Here is a 14,328-nt window from a genome sequence, read left to right as displayed (position 1 = left end):
ACATATGCACAGATATGCTTGATACGACTGATGTGTGGGTTGTTAGAAGAGCTGTAAGAGCCTCCAATAAAATGATCTTTTCATAAAAAATAAATAAAACCAGATATCACACTGCCCAAATTCTTCAACTTCCCTCGCTGGGCTCCTGTCCATTCTCAATCCGTCCTCACTGATTTCTTTAGACGCACTCCAATCTCACTCTTTCCAGCCTCCTCTCTCACAGTTACATCCATCATGGGGTAGCGCTCTCTCCAAGGGAAACCCAATCTCCTTTCTCGATCATGCCCAGTGAATGCAAGACCAGCAAGCCTACAAAGCGCGTGGACTTTAATAAGGGTACTGAGAGCAGGTCGGAGCAAGCAGAGGAGTGGGGGATGGTGGGCAGCAGCGCTCCAGCTATCTAGGGCCAGTGGTTCCCGCGGGCCCACTCGCTGTCTTCCTCTCCACCAACCACGCTTATCCTCATGTAGGACTGCAGGCAGCATGGTTGATCGTTGCTGCAGTAGAGGTAGGGCTGCTCGCCCTTTCTGCAAGATGCTCTGCAGATGCCTTTGTTACCCATGCAGAGAAGGGGGTGCCGTCTGCCTGGTTAAAAAAAAATACAAAGGGTTAATCTCTACTTAGCGATGGCAGAGATCAGGGAGCCTACAATCCTAAAGGTCAATGACACCTTTTACTTCCAGAAATATAGACTGGCGTACTGTCCTCTAGTCATCCTAATAAATACAGTTTAAAATCCTGGGCGTGATAGATAGATAGACATAAATAGATGAAAAATGTAGAGAGGGGAAAAAACCAAAACATTCATGTAGTAATCTCATGACCGGAACGGCATAGCTGTGAGTTGCCTGGCTTTTCTTTTCACAATATATGTCCCAGACTGGTGCTGGGACAAAGAACAACTTTGGATGGATGGATGGATGATGGATGGATGGATGGATGGATGATGGATGGATGGATGGATGGATGGATGGATGGATGGATGGATGGATGGATACATGGGTTCAGACATTTGCAATTCCCAGGAAACTCTGCTATCTCTAGCCAAAGGATCAGAGAAAAGACAGCTGAGCAAAGTTGAACATTTTAGGCAATAAGTTCTCTTCTTTGGCCAAACACCAAAGTGGGGGGCGGCAGGTAACAACTCAGTGCACAAGCAAGGACTAAGTAGAGCCTGGACTTCTGCTCGCTTAGGGTAATAATGAGGCAGCGTGGTCCCGCCTCATCTCCCAAGGTGGAATGAGACACGTTTAAGTGGTGAGCTGGCATATTCGTTGCTACCAAGTGACAGCAAACCTCCTGCCATCCACAGAATCAAGATCATATGGAGTGCCCAACTCTCCTCATCAGTGGACAAGGCCCCCCTCTGAATGGATGGTAGCGGAAAGAGAAAGGAATTCGATCTCCAGTAAAAATGTCTTTCTGAAATGAAGAGGAAATTCAGACATTCCCAGAGGAAGGAAAACTAAGAGAACTTGTCAGCAGGTGACTTGCCCTGAAAGCGTGGCTAAAGGAAGTTCTCAACGTAGAAAGTAAATGATGAAAGGGGACTGCCAGGAGGGGGATCGGGAGGGGGTAGGCAAACAGAGCAAAAACTTATTAAAACAATGCATGCATTTCCCACTCTTAAATTTTCTAAATTATGTGTGAAGAGTCAAGCAAAAATTATAACTTCTAACGTGGTGCTGAACTTACGTAGTAGAATTTTTAAGATCATTTTGTTGGGGGCTCTTACAGCTCCATACAGCAATTGTTTCAAGCGCATTTGTACATAGGTTGCCTCTCCATTTTGCAAACATTGGCTTTCTGTAGTAGACTTTTGGAGATAGCTAGATTATAAATGTGGTCGTTATTGGGTGCCATCGAGCTGGCTCTGCCTCATAGCGACCGTCTGCACACCAGAAGGAAACACTTGTTGGCCCTGCACCATCCTCACCATTGTTCCTATGCCTGAGCCCATTGCTGCAGCCGCTGCGCCACTCCATCGCTTCATGGGCCTTCCTCTCCTTTAGTGCTTCTCCACTTTAGTGGTTGAAAAGACGCTTGCTCAACACCCACTATGAGTCCCTTGCTATTTGTTAACTCACTGAGTCTTTATTACAACTTTCTAAAGCTGTTGATGTTGTTAGGTACCATCGAGTCAGTGCCGACCCAGAACGACCCTGTGCCAACAGAAGGAAACGTTGCCTGGCCCTGGGCCATCCTCAATCGTTCCCATTTGAGCCCATCGCGGCAGCCCCTGCATCAGTTCATCTCCTCGGGGGCCTTCCTCTTTTGCACTGTCCCTCCACGTTACCAAACGCGATGTCCTTCTCCAGGGACCAGTCTCTTGCGACAATGACAGCATTTCCAAAGTGTGTGAGATGAAGTCTTGCCATCCTGGCCTTCTAAGGTACACTCTGGCCTTACTTCTCCCAGTACAGATCGGTGTGTCCACAGGACTTTCAATATTCTTCTCCAGCACCCCAATTCAAGTGCATTGCCTCTTCTTCAATTTTCTTTATTCGATGGCCAACTTTCAGATACATATGAGGCAGTGGAAAATACCACGGCTTGGGTCAGGAATGCCTTCGTCCTTACAGTAACGCCCTTGCTTCTCGATGCTCGAAAGGGCCTGCCACTGCAGACTTGCCTACTGCAGGTCTTGAAGGAGATGGCTCTGTTTCCTGTGCTTGCATGAGGACACTGATGACTCAGACAGAAGCAGTGTCCTGGCAAACCCAAAGAGGCGGAGCTGGGACTCACTGCCCTCAACATGCCCCTAAGCGCCCACTCTTTCTCGTGGGTCATGTTGCTTCTCTCCATGGTGAGCCTTGGCTGGGAGCTGTTCACAGGTCCCTGGATAATAACTAAAACGATGGCCACCTTTTTTTCTTTGTCTTTAACGGTTTTGTTGGCGCTTCATCCATGTGTTAGGCTGGGTTGACTAGAGAAACAAAGCCAGTGACATTCGTGTGTGTGTTAAGAGAGAGCTTTCTAACAAAAAGCAATTGCATGTGGAGAAAACAGCCCAGCCTAGTCCAGATCAAGTCCGTAAGTCTAATATTAGCCCGTAGGTCCAATATTAGTCCATAAATTCCTCTTTAGACTCACACAGCACAGGCAGTGATGCCAAATGTAGGAAGATCACAAGCCCATGGCGAATCCAGTGGTGGATCCAGTGGTGGTGGAAGCATCTCAGCCCTGGTGTAGGTCTCCACGTGGCTCCTCCAGCTCCAGGGCTCTGGCCGCCATCAGCGTGGCCTCCTGTGGCTTCTCAACAAAAAGAGAGTGTGTAGCAGACAGAGAGTGTGCCCCACCTCCAGGGAGGAAAAGATGACGTTCTCAGAATCATGGAAAGGCCACGCCCACACAGAGGCCTCATTGGCTCTGACCTGGTTGACAGGCTGGACTCCACCCCTTCACTCATAATACCTTCAAGGTGACACGAGGTTATGTAACCACCATGATCCACATATCATACAATTCAATAGTTCAATCATATCAAGTTGTATGATCTTTATCACAATTAAGTTTAGAACATTTTCCTCTTCCTTGTATTTATTGTTATTAGTGTAATAAGTTTTTTAAATTGTGGCAAAAATATACATGACAAAACATTTTCCAATTCAATAATGTATAACTCAGTGTCATTGATTATATTCTTCATGTAGTGCAATGATTATTGATACCCTTTTCCAAATTATTCCACCACCATTTACATAAACTCAATGCTCCCTAAGCAAAAAATCTTCCTCTTTCACCCACAATAACCATGGGTCAAGTTTGGTTTCTTTTTTCTTTTTCTTTTGGTAGTTTTATTGCTACAATATTTACATATAATACAAATCATTAAATCACTTTTAAAAAGTTATATATACATCATCACAATCAGTTCCACTCCCCACTCCCACGTTCTTTGTTTGCTCCCCAATTCTTCTCACCCTCCCCATCCCATCGCCTGTCCCCAATAAACCCTTGCATCAGTTATTGACTGTGCATCCACACCTTCTGTGCTTCATAAACTGGGAGACCCAACAGAAACAATTTTTTTAAAATGAAACAGAAAGAGGAAAATGATATATATAAAGAGTAAGAAAGAAAAGACCACCAGCGATATTTTAAAAGCCAGAGAGGCTGTTTCTGTCATGGAACAAGTGAGAAATATTCAGCCTAAAGCAATTCAGGTTGGGTCAAGAAGGAGACCAACTGACCAAGCATCGTGTTATATATGCTGTGTCTTGATCCACCATAGTCAGTCTACAACAATCTCTGTCTGATAGTAAAGCTATTTGAGTCCCTCGCCTGTGGTCAGTGGGGAGCTGCCAGAGGCTTCATCCGACTAGATACGCCGCAGGTGGACTTTGAGCCTCCACTGTCCTCCACAGCCTTCTACAAATTGGGTGTTCACAATTTAAGCTCTGGTACTGTTCCCTTCGTCATATTTGGAGTTTGTTATCATCACCTTTGGATCACGGGCTGGGGTGCTTCTTTGATGTGGACGTAGTTGACATCTCACTTAGTTGGCTGCTTGTTTGCCTACAGTCTTCAAGACCCCAGACACTATCCCAATGGATAGCCGGGCACCGTCTACTTTCCTCACCACACTTTGCTGCTGCATCCTTATCCTCGGTGATCCCTTCATGAAGGCCAGTATCGAGCAGAGCCGTAAAACCACCGTGGTCTCCTATTGTCTGCAGCACACTCCCAGAGGTCTACACTTAGCACTTAAGAGCCTTCCACTCATTCTTTAAGTGTTTATCTTCACCCAACCTCCACTTGACCTGAACTTGAAGCTAGTCACGTAAGGACTCAATGTGCGAAAGGGCTCCGTGCTAAGTCTAATGTACACCCACCCACACACAACCATAAATGTCCCTCTATTGAATAAAGGTAAGTTTCTTGTTCTTTCTTTTTTTGACAAAGAACAAATCTTCCCTAAACAAAGGGAAGGACAGGTGAGGAGGAGATACTTTGGTCCTCTTGGAATGTGGACAAAGGTGGGAATGACTCTCAGCATCACGTTCCATTTAGATGCTGGGCGCACTAAGTAGAGGCCGAATTGAGCCTCAGCTACGTCATCAGTAGGCTTGCTTGTCGACCCTAGGAAAGGTGCCCAGTCTCCCCAGCTTTGGGAACTCAGCCCTGGGAGAGGCTATGAGACACCCAAATAAGGCCTTCAAAGACCCCAAACAAACCTCCAAAGCTTTTTTCAGGGGCTTTGCAGCCCCTCCACCCTGCTAGCTGTATGCCCCACCACACACTGTGTCACCCGTATCTACTCATTATTGTTCCCTCGGCCTGCTCACCGGGACTCAGAGAAGATTTGTTTGTAAATTCCATGATTACCTCCAGCCTACTGTGATCTTAGATCCGTGCAGTGTGTAGACAGGTTCCCAGGTCCTCACAGATATAGCACTGCCCGAAATGAAGGACGCGTGGCAGGGGGAAGAGGAAGCAGTGCACCTTTGTGGTAGTTACATAATCTGGTGCCAATTTTGAGAGGATTAAGAGTGAAGGGGTGGAGTTTAGTCTGTCAATCAGGTGATAGTCAATGAGGCCTCTGTGTGGGCTTGGCCTTCTCCTGAGAATTCTGGGGATTCCTGTTTCCTCCTTGGAGGAGGACAGACGCTCTCTCTGCTCACTCCCTGGGAGAACCTGCAGCTGACAAGACACATGGCACTACCCTAGTGTCTGGAGCTGGAGAAGCCACATGGATCTACCCTGATGCAGCCCTGGGTGCTGGAGAAGCCACATGGATCTACCCTGATGCAGCCCTGGGTGCTGGAGAAGCCACGTGGATCTACCCTGCTGCAGCCCTGGGAGCTGGAGAAGTCACGTGGATCTACCCTGATGCAGCCCTGGGTGCTGGAGAAGCCACGTGGAGACCCCTGCCAGTGCTGAGATGCTTACAATGCCACTGGATCCAAAGACTCTCTACCCATTGGCCTGTGATCATCCTGCATTCAGCTTCATTGCATATGTCGTGTGAGTCTGTAGAGGACTTTATAGATTGGTATCAGACATATGGGCTAATATCAGACTGGACTGGGTTGGGATGTTTTCTCAATGTGCAATTCCTCTTGCATATAAACCTTTTTCATATACTTATATGAGTGTCTATGAATTTGTTTCTCTTATCTACCCAGGCTAACACAGCCTTTTATCCCAAAGGAATGATCTAATGGAATTTTCAAAATGCCATATGTCCAGATCTCACCTTCATTCAAACACAGTAATCTCAGGAGAAAAAAAACAAACTCACTGTCATCTAGTCATTTCCGATTCTTATCAACTCTACAGGACAGGGTGCTGCCCCTATGGGTTTCCGAGACTATAATTCTGCCGAAGAGTAGAAAGCCTCATTTTTATCTCCCAGGAACCGACTGGTGGTTTCAAACTGCTGACTTTGCTGTTAGCAGCCCAACGCAGCGCCCACTATGCCACTGCGCTCCCTTCACCTGAGGAGGGGCTACCGAAAACTTCCTGCGCCTCAATGATGAGCGCCACAGTCTGTCGTGGCTGCAGCACCACTACCTCCACTGTGGGGTTCAGAACCGAGGCGGCTCTTCCTAAATGCTGTTGCACAGACGAACAGATCATCACTCGTGGGTGATAAATGAATAGGCAAACAAAGGGATTTGGCGGGAGTGTATGTGTGGAGAAGGGGGTGTCAGGAACCGGGATGAAATCCTTAGGTTCTGCCCAGCCTACCTCGCACATCGTGAGATCTGTGCTCGAAGAGGAGCCGTAGTGGTTACGCGTTGGGCTGCTAAGCACAAGGTCAACAGTTCAAAACAACCAGCTGCTCTGCAGAAGAAAGATGAGGCTTTCTACTCCCATAAAGATGTAAATAAAGTCTCCGGAGCCCACAAGGAAAGTTCTACTCTGTCCTCTAGGGTTGCTATGAGTCTGCATTGAGTCACTGGCAGTTTTGTTTGTTTGTTTGTTTGTTAAATAGGGTGGTTATGAGTTGGAATTGACTAGATGGCAGAGCGTTTGGTCTTGAGTTTAAGAGCAACTAACAGGTGGATAATAAGACTGACCTTGAGGAGGGCCCAGTCGCTGCCCTGCGCCCTTTCTGATGTCAGATGTGGCTGTTGTTGGGTGCCTGGCATGGAGCATTTGCTTGGGCTGCGATCTTTATGGGAGTCACCTGCCAGGCTCGTCTCTTCCGAAACAGGGTGAGCCCAAGCCACTCACCTGTGGGCTAATAGTCGAGTGCTTAACCATTGAGTCACCAAAGTCCCTTCTGCAACTCTTCCTCGGAGCCAATTATGCCGGGTACATGAGTCCTCTGCTCCTATTCCAGAAGGCCCTGCGGTTCCTGGATTCTGACCCCAACCTCTCCGCGCAGCCATTCATGTGCCCGCCCAATTCACCTTGACTTCCATGTATGAATTCTTCTCTGGGCTAGTCATTGCGTGACTAAGCAAGCACGAGGCACGGAGATGTACGTGCCCCCACCCCTACGGATTGCCACGTAGCGTGTGTGTAGGGGAGGCTGGTGCGGAGGCTTCGATGGCTCGGAGGATGGCATCGTAACGTGATAGCGATGTTAGGTGCTATCGGGTCAGCTCGGACCCGCAGTGACCCTGTGTACAACGCGGTCCGACCAGCCGACCCCGCCTCCTCCTCGCGGCTACTGTTCGGCTTGAGCCTGTTCCTGCGGCCCCGTGTCAACCCTCTTGGGGAATGGTCGTCCTCTTTTTGACCATCGACTGTGACGTGTGTGAAGTCCTTTTCCAGGGACTGCCCTCTCTTACTAAAGTGTCCACATATGAGGAAGGAAGTCTCACCGCCCCCTTCTGAGGAGGAGCCTGGCTGTGCTTCCTCCTGGCCTCAGGTGTGATGGCTCTTCCGGCCGGCGGGGCAGTGCTGGTGTTTTCTGCCAACGCCGCAATGGAAATGCCTCGGTTCCCCTCGGTCTTGCTTGTTCACTGTCCAGGTTTCTCGACGCCGACGCGATAGCTGTAAATATCCTGGCCTGTGGCAGGCATAGTCCTCAAAGCAACGTCTTTGCTATTTAACACTTTCAGGGGTTTTGAACCGCAAATCTGTAACCTGATAGGTGCCATCATTTCTAAAAGTGACAGTTTCCACACCGAGCAGTGCTCAGTTTGAACCCCTGCTGTGTTCTTAACGCCAGGTGACCTGGCTAATCTGAAGCTCCCTTTCCTTGCCACTACAGTAAGGATAAGGGGATAGAATGATTTTGTCCCTAGAAGCACCAAGCACAATGTCTGATACACATCAAATGCCCTGCCAAGAGAACTAGGAATTGGTTATGATTATTACAATGTTTAAGAAATAATAAACTCTACAAACTCACTGCCATCAAGGTAATTCCAGCTCCCAGCAACCCTATAGGACAGAGTAGAACCACCCTTTGGGTTTCCAAGACTTTCAATCCTTATAGGAGTAGACGGCCTCATCTTTCTCCTGCAGAGCAGCTAGTGAGTTCAAACCGCGGAACTTGTGGTTAGCACCTCAATGTGTAGCCCGCTATGCCACCAAAGCTCATATAGTGAGCTGTCGTGGGTGTTAGCCTCAACTGGGCTTTGAAGGATGAGAAGTCGTTCATTACGGAGATGAACCCAGTGATAGGAACCTGGCGAATGAGAATCGTGAACAAGACAATGCCAAGGGCAGGAGAGGCTAAAGAGGGGACTGGTGTAGTTGAAGTGAAGCAGGGTCAGTGGAGAAAGAGAAAGCCGAACAAACATATGGTGCCCAGAACCCCAGAAAGTAAGGTGCCAAGGATCGTTTATAAGCGGGAATGCTACACAGTCAGATGAATCTCTCGAAGAGTCCCTCTAATGCAGAAAAATGAAAGCAGCTAAAACAGAGAAAGCCTGGTGGCAGAGAGGTCAGGGGAACCAGACAGAGCTTCAGGGCACCAGTAGATCACAGAGAGATCTCAAGATCTAAAGCCCAGATTATGTAGCTCCTGATTCAGGAGTGGCCTTGGAAGTTAACCATTTGCCAAAGTAGGATGTAAATTCCAGGCAGACCCCAGGAATACACATGGAAACCCATTTGAATGTTTTGAACATTTTGAAGTCATAAATCAAGCTAACAAAGGGTTTCAATAAAATATATTGCATTCTTCATTACAAAACATTGCTCATAAATGACATGGAAGGTCAAGTTGAAATGTATAATTCTTGGATTTCTCAGAATTCCACACAGAAATATGGCAGCCCAAGGAGAGCTGGCTCAGCCATCTCAAAGACCTGTCATGCAGTGTGATGGGTAGGTTTATTGTGCCAACCTGGCCAATAAGAACATGTGGGATTAATAAAGTCACAGTTGGATTGGAGGGCAAAGAGATTAATGGCTCAGCGAGCCCCGCCTCTCTCTCTCTCTCTCTCTCTCTCTCTCTCTCTCTCTCTCTCTCTCTCTCTCTCTCTCTCTCTCTCTCTCTCTGTCTCTCTCTCTCTCTCTCTGTCTCTGTCTCTCTCTCTCTCTGTCTCTCTCTCTCTCTCTCTCTCTGTCTCTCTCTCTCTCTCTCTCTCTGTCTCTCTCTCTCTCTCTGGGACACCCAACCCGTGGATCGTGTGCTAGGGCTTGAGGTTCCTTCTAGATCTGCTTCACCATGCAGCTGGCGCATACATCGTTTGAGCAGGGACTGTTGGATGCTGTCGTCTGGCTGACTGTTGGTGACCTGCTCTGCTGTTGGCTGTCTGTGGCCAGACTGCCTGCATTGCTCTAGGGAAGACTCATCCGTCTGCTTCTTTGACCTTGGACCCAGCAGCCCTTGTGAGTTGAAGGACTTCCAGTATATTAACTGTTTCACAGAGTGAGTTGAACTGAGCCCTCTGTACTGCTGTGTGGACTAATTAGCTGTTACACTCCTTCGTGTTGAATATATCTATATCTATAAAATCATATGTGTCCTGGCTTTGTTTCTCTGTGGAAGCCTGTCTAACACATGCTGTAAGGAGCCTCACACACAGACTTGGAATGTGGACACGCCAACCAGAATAGCTAGGTTCTGCTCACAGCCTCTGCAAGCAGCTGCTCGGGGCGCTTCTCCTGCGTACGGGTGCACACACAGCAGTAGTAGCAGAAGATGCTCAGGGCCTCTAAGTCCCAGATCTGAGTTCTAAATCTCCCCTATGGGTTCGTCCTCCCCACCCTACTATCTTTTCTGTTCAAAACGAGACAGACGTCTCTCTCTGAGTCTAACACATTTGAAAGGCACACTGCCCAGAGTCTGTGGATTCTTGAAAGCCTGCTACATGCTGGGCAGTGTGTGGCCTCCTCTCACTTCCATTTTAGCAGGATCCTGAAAAGGAGTCTATGCTTCATTCCAATTGTACAGAAGCTACCTTTATTTTCTTAGTCTGCCTTCGGTGGCAGATCCAAGGTGAAGGAATGTGAAATCTATGGTTATCAAGGAGTAAGTGGATGGGGACTTGGTTTCTGGGTTTGGAGGTTTCCAGTCATGGTTTCAGGAACATCCCAGTCAGTTGGCCTAGTGCTGTGAGAACGGTGACGCAACGAGGCTCTATCACTCACTTGTACGTGAAGGCGCTGTTGGGACACGCCCTGTGGGGTATAGACACTCTGGTGGCATAGCTGTTCCACCCTGGGCTGCTAACCACAAGGTCAGCAGTTCAAAACCACCTGCTGCTCCTTGGAGAAAGAAGTCTTTCTGCTCCTGTCAAGAGAGTCAGTCTCAGAAACCCACAGGGGCAGTTCCACCCCATCCTATGGGTCATTACAAGTCAGGCTCCACTCGATAGCAGTGAGCTTTCATTGTGTGTATACTCAACAACAAAATAAATAAAAATTTAAAAACAAAACAAAAAGTGTGTCGTTGTTGTTGTTACTTGGAAATTTCTGATCCTTGGGGCTTCAAAAGACATCGAGGTTGGCTCCCCAAACACTCAGCCCACTAGGGAGGACAGTGGGAGCCCTAAATCCATCTGCAGAGGATCAAGTCAGAACAGCCCCCGGCAGATCCCTTCAGGCCACAGGCAAGAGGTGAGAACAGCCTTACTCTCGGACAGAGATTATTGTGAGCTGGATCATAGTGGACCCAGCTAATGCGCAGGATGGCACTCAGTTTGTTGACCTTCTTCGTAACCCAACCTGAAGTCTCTCGGGACTTCACATTTCTCACTTGTTCCATGACAGGAATTTCCTCTCTGGCTTATTTAAGATTGCTTGTGGTCTTTTCTTTCTTGCTCTTTATTTTTATATTATTCTCATTATTGTTTTTCTTTCTGTTTTGTTTTTGTTTTTATTGTTTCTGCTGGGCTTCCCGGTTTCTGAAGCACAGAAGGAGTGGGTGTATAGAGACGATAACTGATGAAAGGGTTTATCAGGACGGGGCGGGGAGGGGGGATTGGAGAGCAAATATTGAATTTGGGAAGAGGGAGGGAACACTAGAACTGGTTATGGTGATGTACACACAACTCTTTTTCAGAGCGATTGAACTGTGAACGTGTAAGATGTGAACCTAATATCGATAAAAGCTTTCGTTTTTATTTTAGACAAGAAGATCCTATGGTGTTTCAGATGCAGTTAGGCTAGTTTAGCACCCTGTCATTTGATCTCCCTTACGATCCATTTAAGTTTGTTCTCATTTTTAATATGTTCTGCATTCTTCTCTACTGAGATTTGTATCTGTTTTACTGTCGTCGTCTTCTTTCTAGTTTTTGTTTTCTACTGTATTCCTGTAAGGGAAATCCAGACTGGGTAAATCTATAGACAGTTACTGGGTCACTGGCTTGTAGGGGACAGGGCAGGGGAGGAGGGGGAATGGGCACTAATGACTGAGTACAAGAATGAAGGAAATGTTCTAAGGCAGATTGTTGTAACGATCGTGCCATTCTTCTTGATGTGGCGGGATTATTGGATGCTATGCTGTGTGCATTGTGTGTCCATAAAGCTGTTGGGGGCGGGGAGAGCCGTGAAAGGGGAGAGGGGAAGAAGGGGAAGCAACAGGCTGGAGGGGAGGCAGGTGTTCTCTTGAGAGAGGATACCAACTCACAGGCGGGAGGAGGAGGAAAGCCGGTGGGGAGGGGCGGAGCAGGCCACCGGGAAGTTAGATAAGTTGCTTAAATTGTTGGATGCAAACAACAATTTAAATGGAAACCCCCACCGAATGCCAAATTAAAAGGTCTAAATTAAAAAGAAAGAAAGGAACTCAGCCCTGGCCCACCCTGTTCACTCCCAGCCCATTCGCCTAGAGTATGGGTCAGTTTTCCCAGACCAGCCATTCTCCAGCACGCCCGGCATCTGCTGCGCCTTTAAATCTCTCTGCTCCCCGTCTGTGCTGAGTCCATCAGTGACCCAGTAGCCACTGCTGGGGCCCTCGGGCTAGTACCTCATCAATATTCCGTTGTGATTTCTCTCTGCCGCCTTCATCCTGCTATCTCTTATCCCCGTGTCATTGCTTATGATTGACAGACACCAGAAACACATTTGCACATTTTAATGGAATGTAGAAAGGAGGGAACTTGAAGCAAAATCATGTCTAGCCATAATTCTTTTTCTTCTTCTTCCTTTTCCTTTTGGGCCGAGGACTGGTCCATATGACCAGATCGTTATCAATGACCACCGGTTCGACGGTCAGGTAACGGTCGGGCACACAGCACCGTTTGCGATTCCGGCACCGTATGACGGAGTCTTCCTTCTCTTTGCACACCAGTCTGCAGTGTCCTTCCGTCCAGCAGCTTTCTTTGGGGCAGAGGGACAACCGTGAAGCAGATGTCAGTATCTCTCCAGGGGGGAAGCACGAGAAGGTACAGGAGTTGCGGGAAGGTCAACGGGACAGGTAAAGGGACGAGGAAAAGAGACTGGGCCCCGTTCCAGGAAAGGAGAGAGGTGATCTTGAGAGAGGAGAACATGGCAACGATTGTTCCAACTTGGATCACAAGGTTTTCAGGGGAGTCCCTTTCAGACACCCAGCACCCCCACCCCCCGCACCCACCCCCGGCTGTCTTCCTTTCCCCCCGTCTCCTGCAGCTAGCTTTGGGGACTACTGATGCCAGTTCAGCTTCCAGCTAATGAAGCTTGAGGAGGGTGGGAAAAGGTCGGTGAGCATCCAGTACGGTGGGACCTGGGGTGACGTGGGGAGGGGTGCACTCCAGGGCCTGGGGAGGGGTAGGGAGGATTTACTCAAATGATTCAGATCCTTATCAATAGCCTGCCTCTGACTAATTTAAGCCCAAGTTCCAGCCCTAGCTACAACCAAACCCTCAATTTTCCTGGACCCCAAATGCATCTCATTCAAGGGCCAGATCTTAATTATTGCGCCTCGCCCTACTCAGCTCAGCTCCCGACCCTTGAGTCCAACCCCAAGTTAAACCGAATCTGATCAAGTTGCAAACCTTAATTCCCAGTCATAGCCTCTCACCACGCTGAACCCCACACAGCCTGCACCACCCAATACCAACACCCAGCCTCATCCTAAAGCCCAGCTTGACCCCCAGCACCAATTCCATTGAACCCCAAATCCCACCCCCTGTCCAAGCCAACCCCTTTCCCTCCAACTCACCTGAATCCACCTTCCCTCTATCATTCTACCCTCAAGGTCTTGTTCTTCCACCAGAGCTCACGCTCCTGAAACCGCACTCCTCCACTCCGAGATGTCTCCCAACCTCCCACCAGAATGTCATTCCCACTCTCCCGTTCTGCTGCCTAGCGTGTGTTTTATTCCACCGCCGTGGCAGGAAAGACTCAGGGGGAGACCCTGACATGAGACGATCCTGAGAGAAACCTCCCAGAGCTGCATGAAGCGAGGGAGGCTTCAGAGGCTGCCCACAGAGTCAGGGGAAGAAGCCCACGACCAGGATCCCAGCAGGGGAGAGGGCTCTGAGTTACCTGCCATCACGGGCTCCATCGCCAGAAGGAGGGCGAGGAGCAGGAAAAGCTGCTTCATGGCAGGCAGACCTCTGGATAAGGAGCTGGCTGTGCTTTAGAGGATGCGGGGAGAGTTCTCCACTGCAGGGATGAGACTTGCTTTTATGGACTGGGTCGTGGGCAGTGCATGACAGCAGGAGGGGAATTATCTGAGGTCAGCTCAGCCAAAGGACAGTGTGTAGCCACGGGGCGGCAAAGCAGGAGATGGGCAAGTGGGAAGCCAGCTAACATTCATGCTAGAAGTGACTGTCTCTCCTGGGAACAGGCACATGGAAGGTCCTTAGACACTCACGAAGGAATCCATTTGTCGCTGTACATAAATACGTATCAAGAAACATTTAAAGGGAGTCCTGAGACTATGACCAAGTGCCATTCCTAAATCTGTCTTTATTTCAAATTTTCATTTAAGGCTGGCTTACATTAGGTATGGCTCATACCTAATCATCATCAATGAGTTAAACATGTGTCTGA

At 48.4% G+C, this 14,328-nt stretch overlaps 2 protein-coding genes across 2 annotated transcripts; both read right to left on the bottom strand.

The window, feature by feature from the left end:
• Positions 1–400: 400 nt before the first annotated feature.
• On the bottom strand, positions 401–6,702 carry LOC142422608 (beta-defensin 119-like). The gene is made up of 3 exons (XM_075527952.1): positions 6,694–6,702; positions 6,456–6,558; positions 401–585 (listed from the first exon to the last, which is right to left on the bottom strand). The coding sequence occupies exons 1-3, from the start codon at positions 6,700–6,702 to the stop codon at positions 401–403; spliced, it is 297 nt and encodes a 98-aa protein (XP_075384067.1).
• A 5,767-nt stretch (positions 6,703–12,469) lies between these two features.
• Positions 12,470–13,876, bottom strand: LOC142422607 (beta-defensin 119-like). Its single transcript, XM_075527951.1, has 2 exons — positions 13,819–13,876; positions 12,470–12,672 (listed from the first exon to the last, which is right to left on the bottom strand). The coding sequence occupies exons 1-2, from the start codon at positions 13,874–13,876 to the stop codon at positions 12,470–12,472; spliced, it is 261 nt and encodes an 86-aa protein (XP_075384066.1).
• Between the last annotated feature and the right edge of the window lie 452 nt (positions 13,877–14,328).

Source organism: Tenrec ecaudatus, chromosome 12, assembly GCF_050624435.1.
Source record: "Tenrec ecaudatus isolate mTenEca1 chromosome 12, mTenEca1.hap1, whole genome shotgun sequence".
In the NCBI taxonomy this organism is placed as follows: Eukaryota; Metazoa; Chordata; class Mammalia; order Afrosoricida; family Tenrecidae; genus Tenrec; species Tenrec ecaudatus.
Note: the sequence above shows the minus strand (reverse complement) of the source record. Positions and strands in the feature narration are given on the sequence as shown.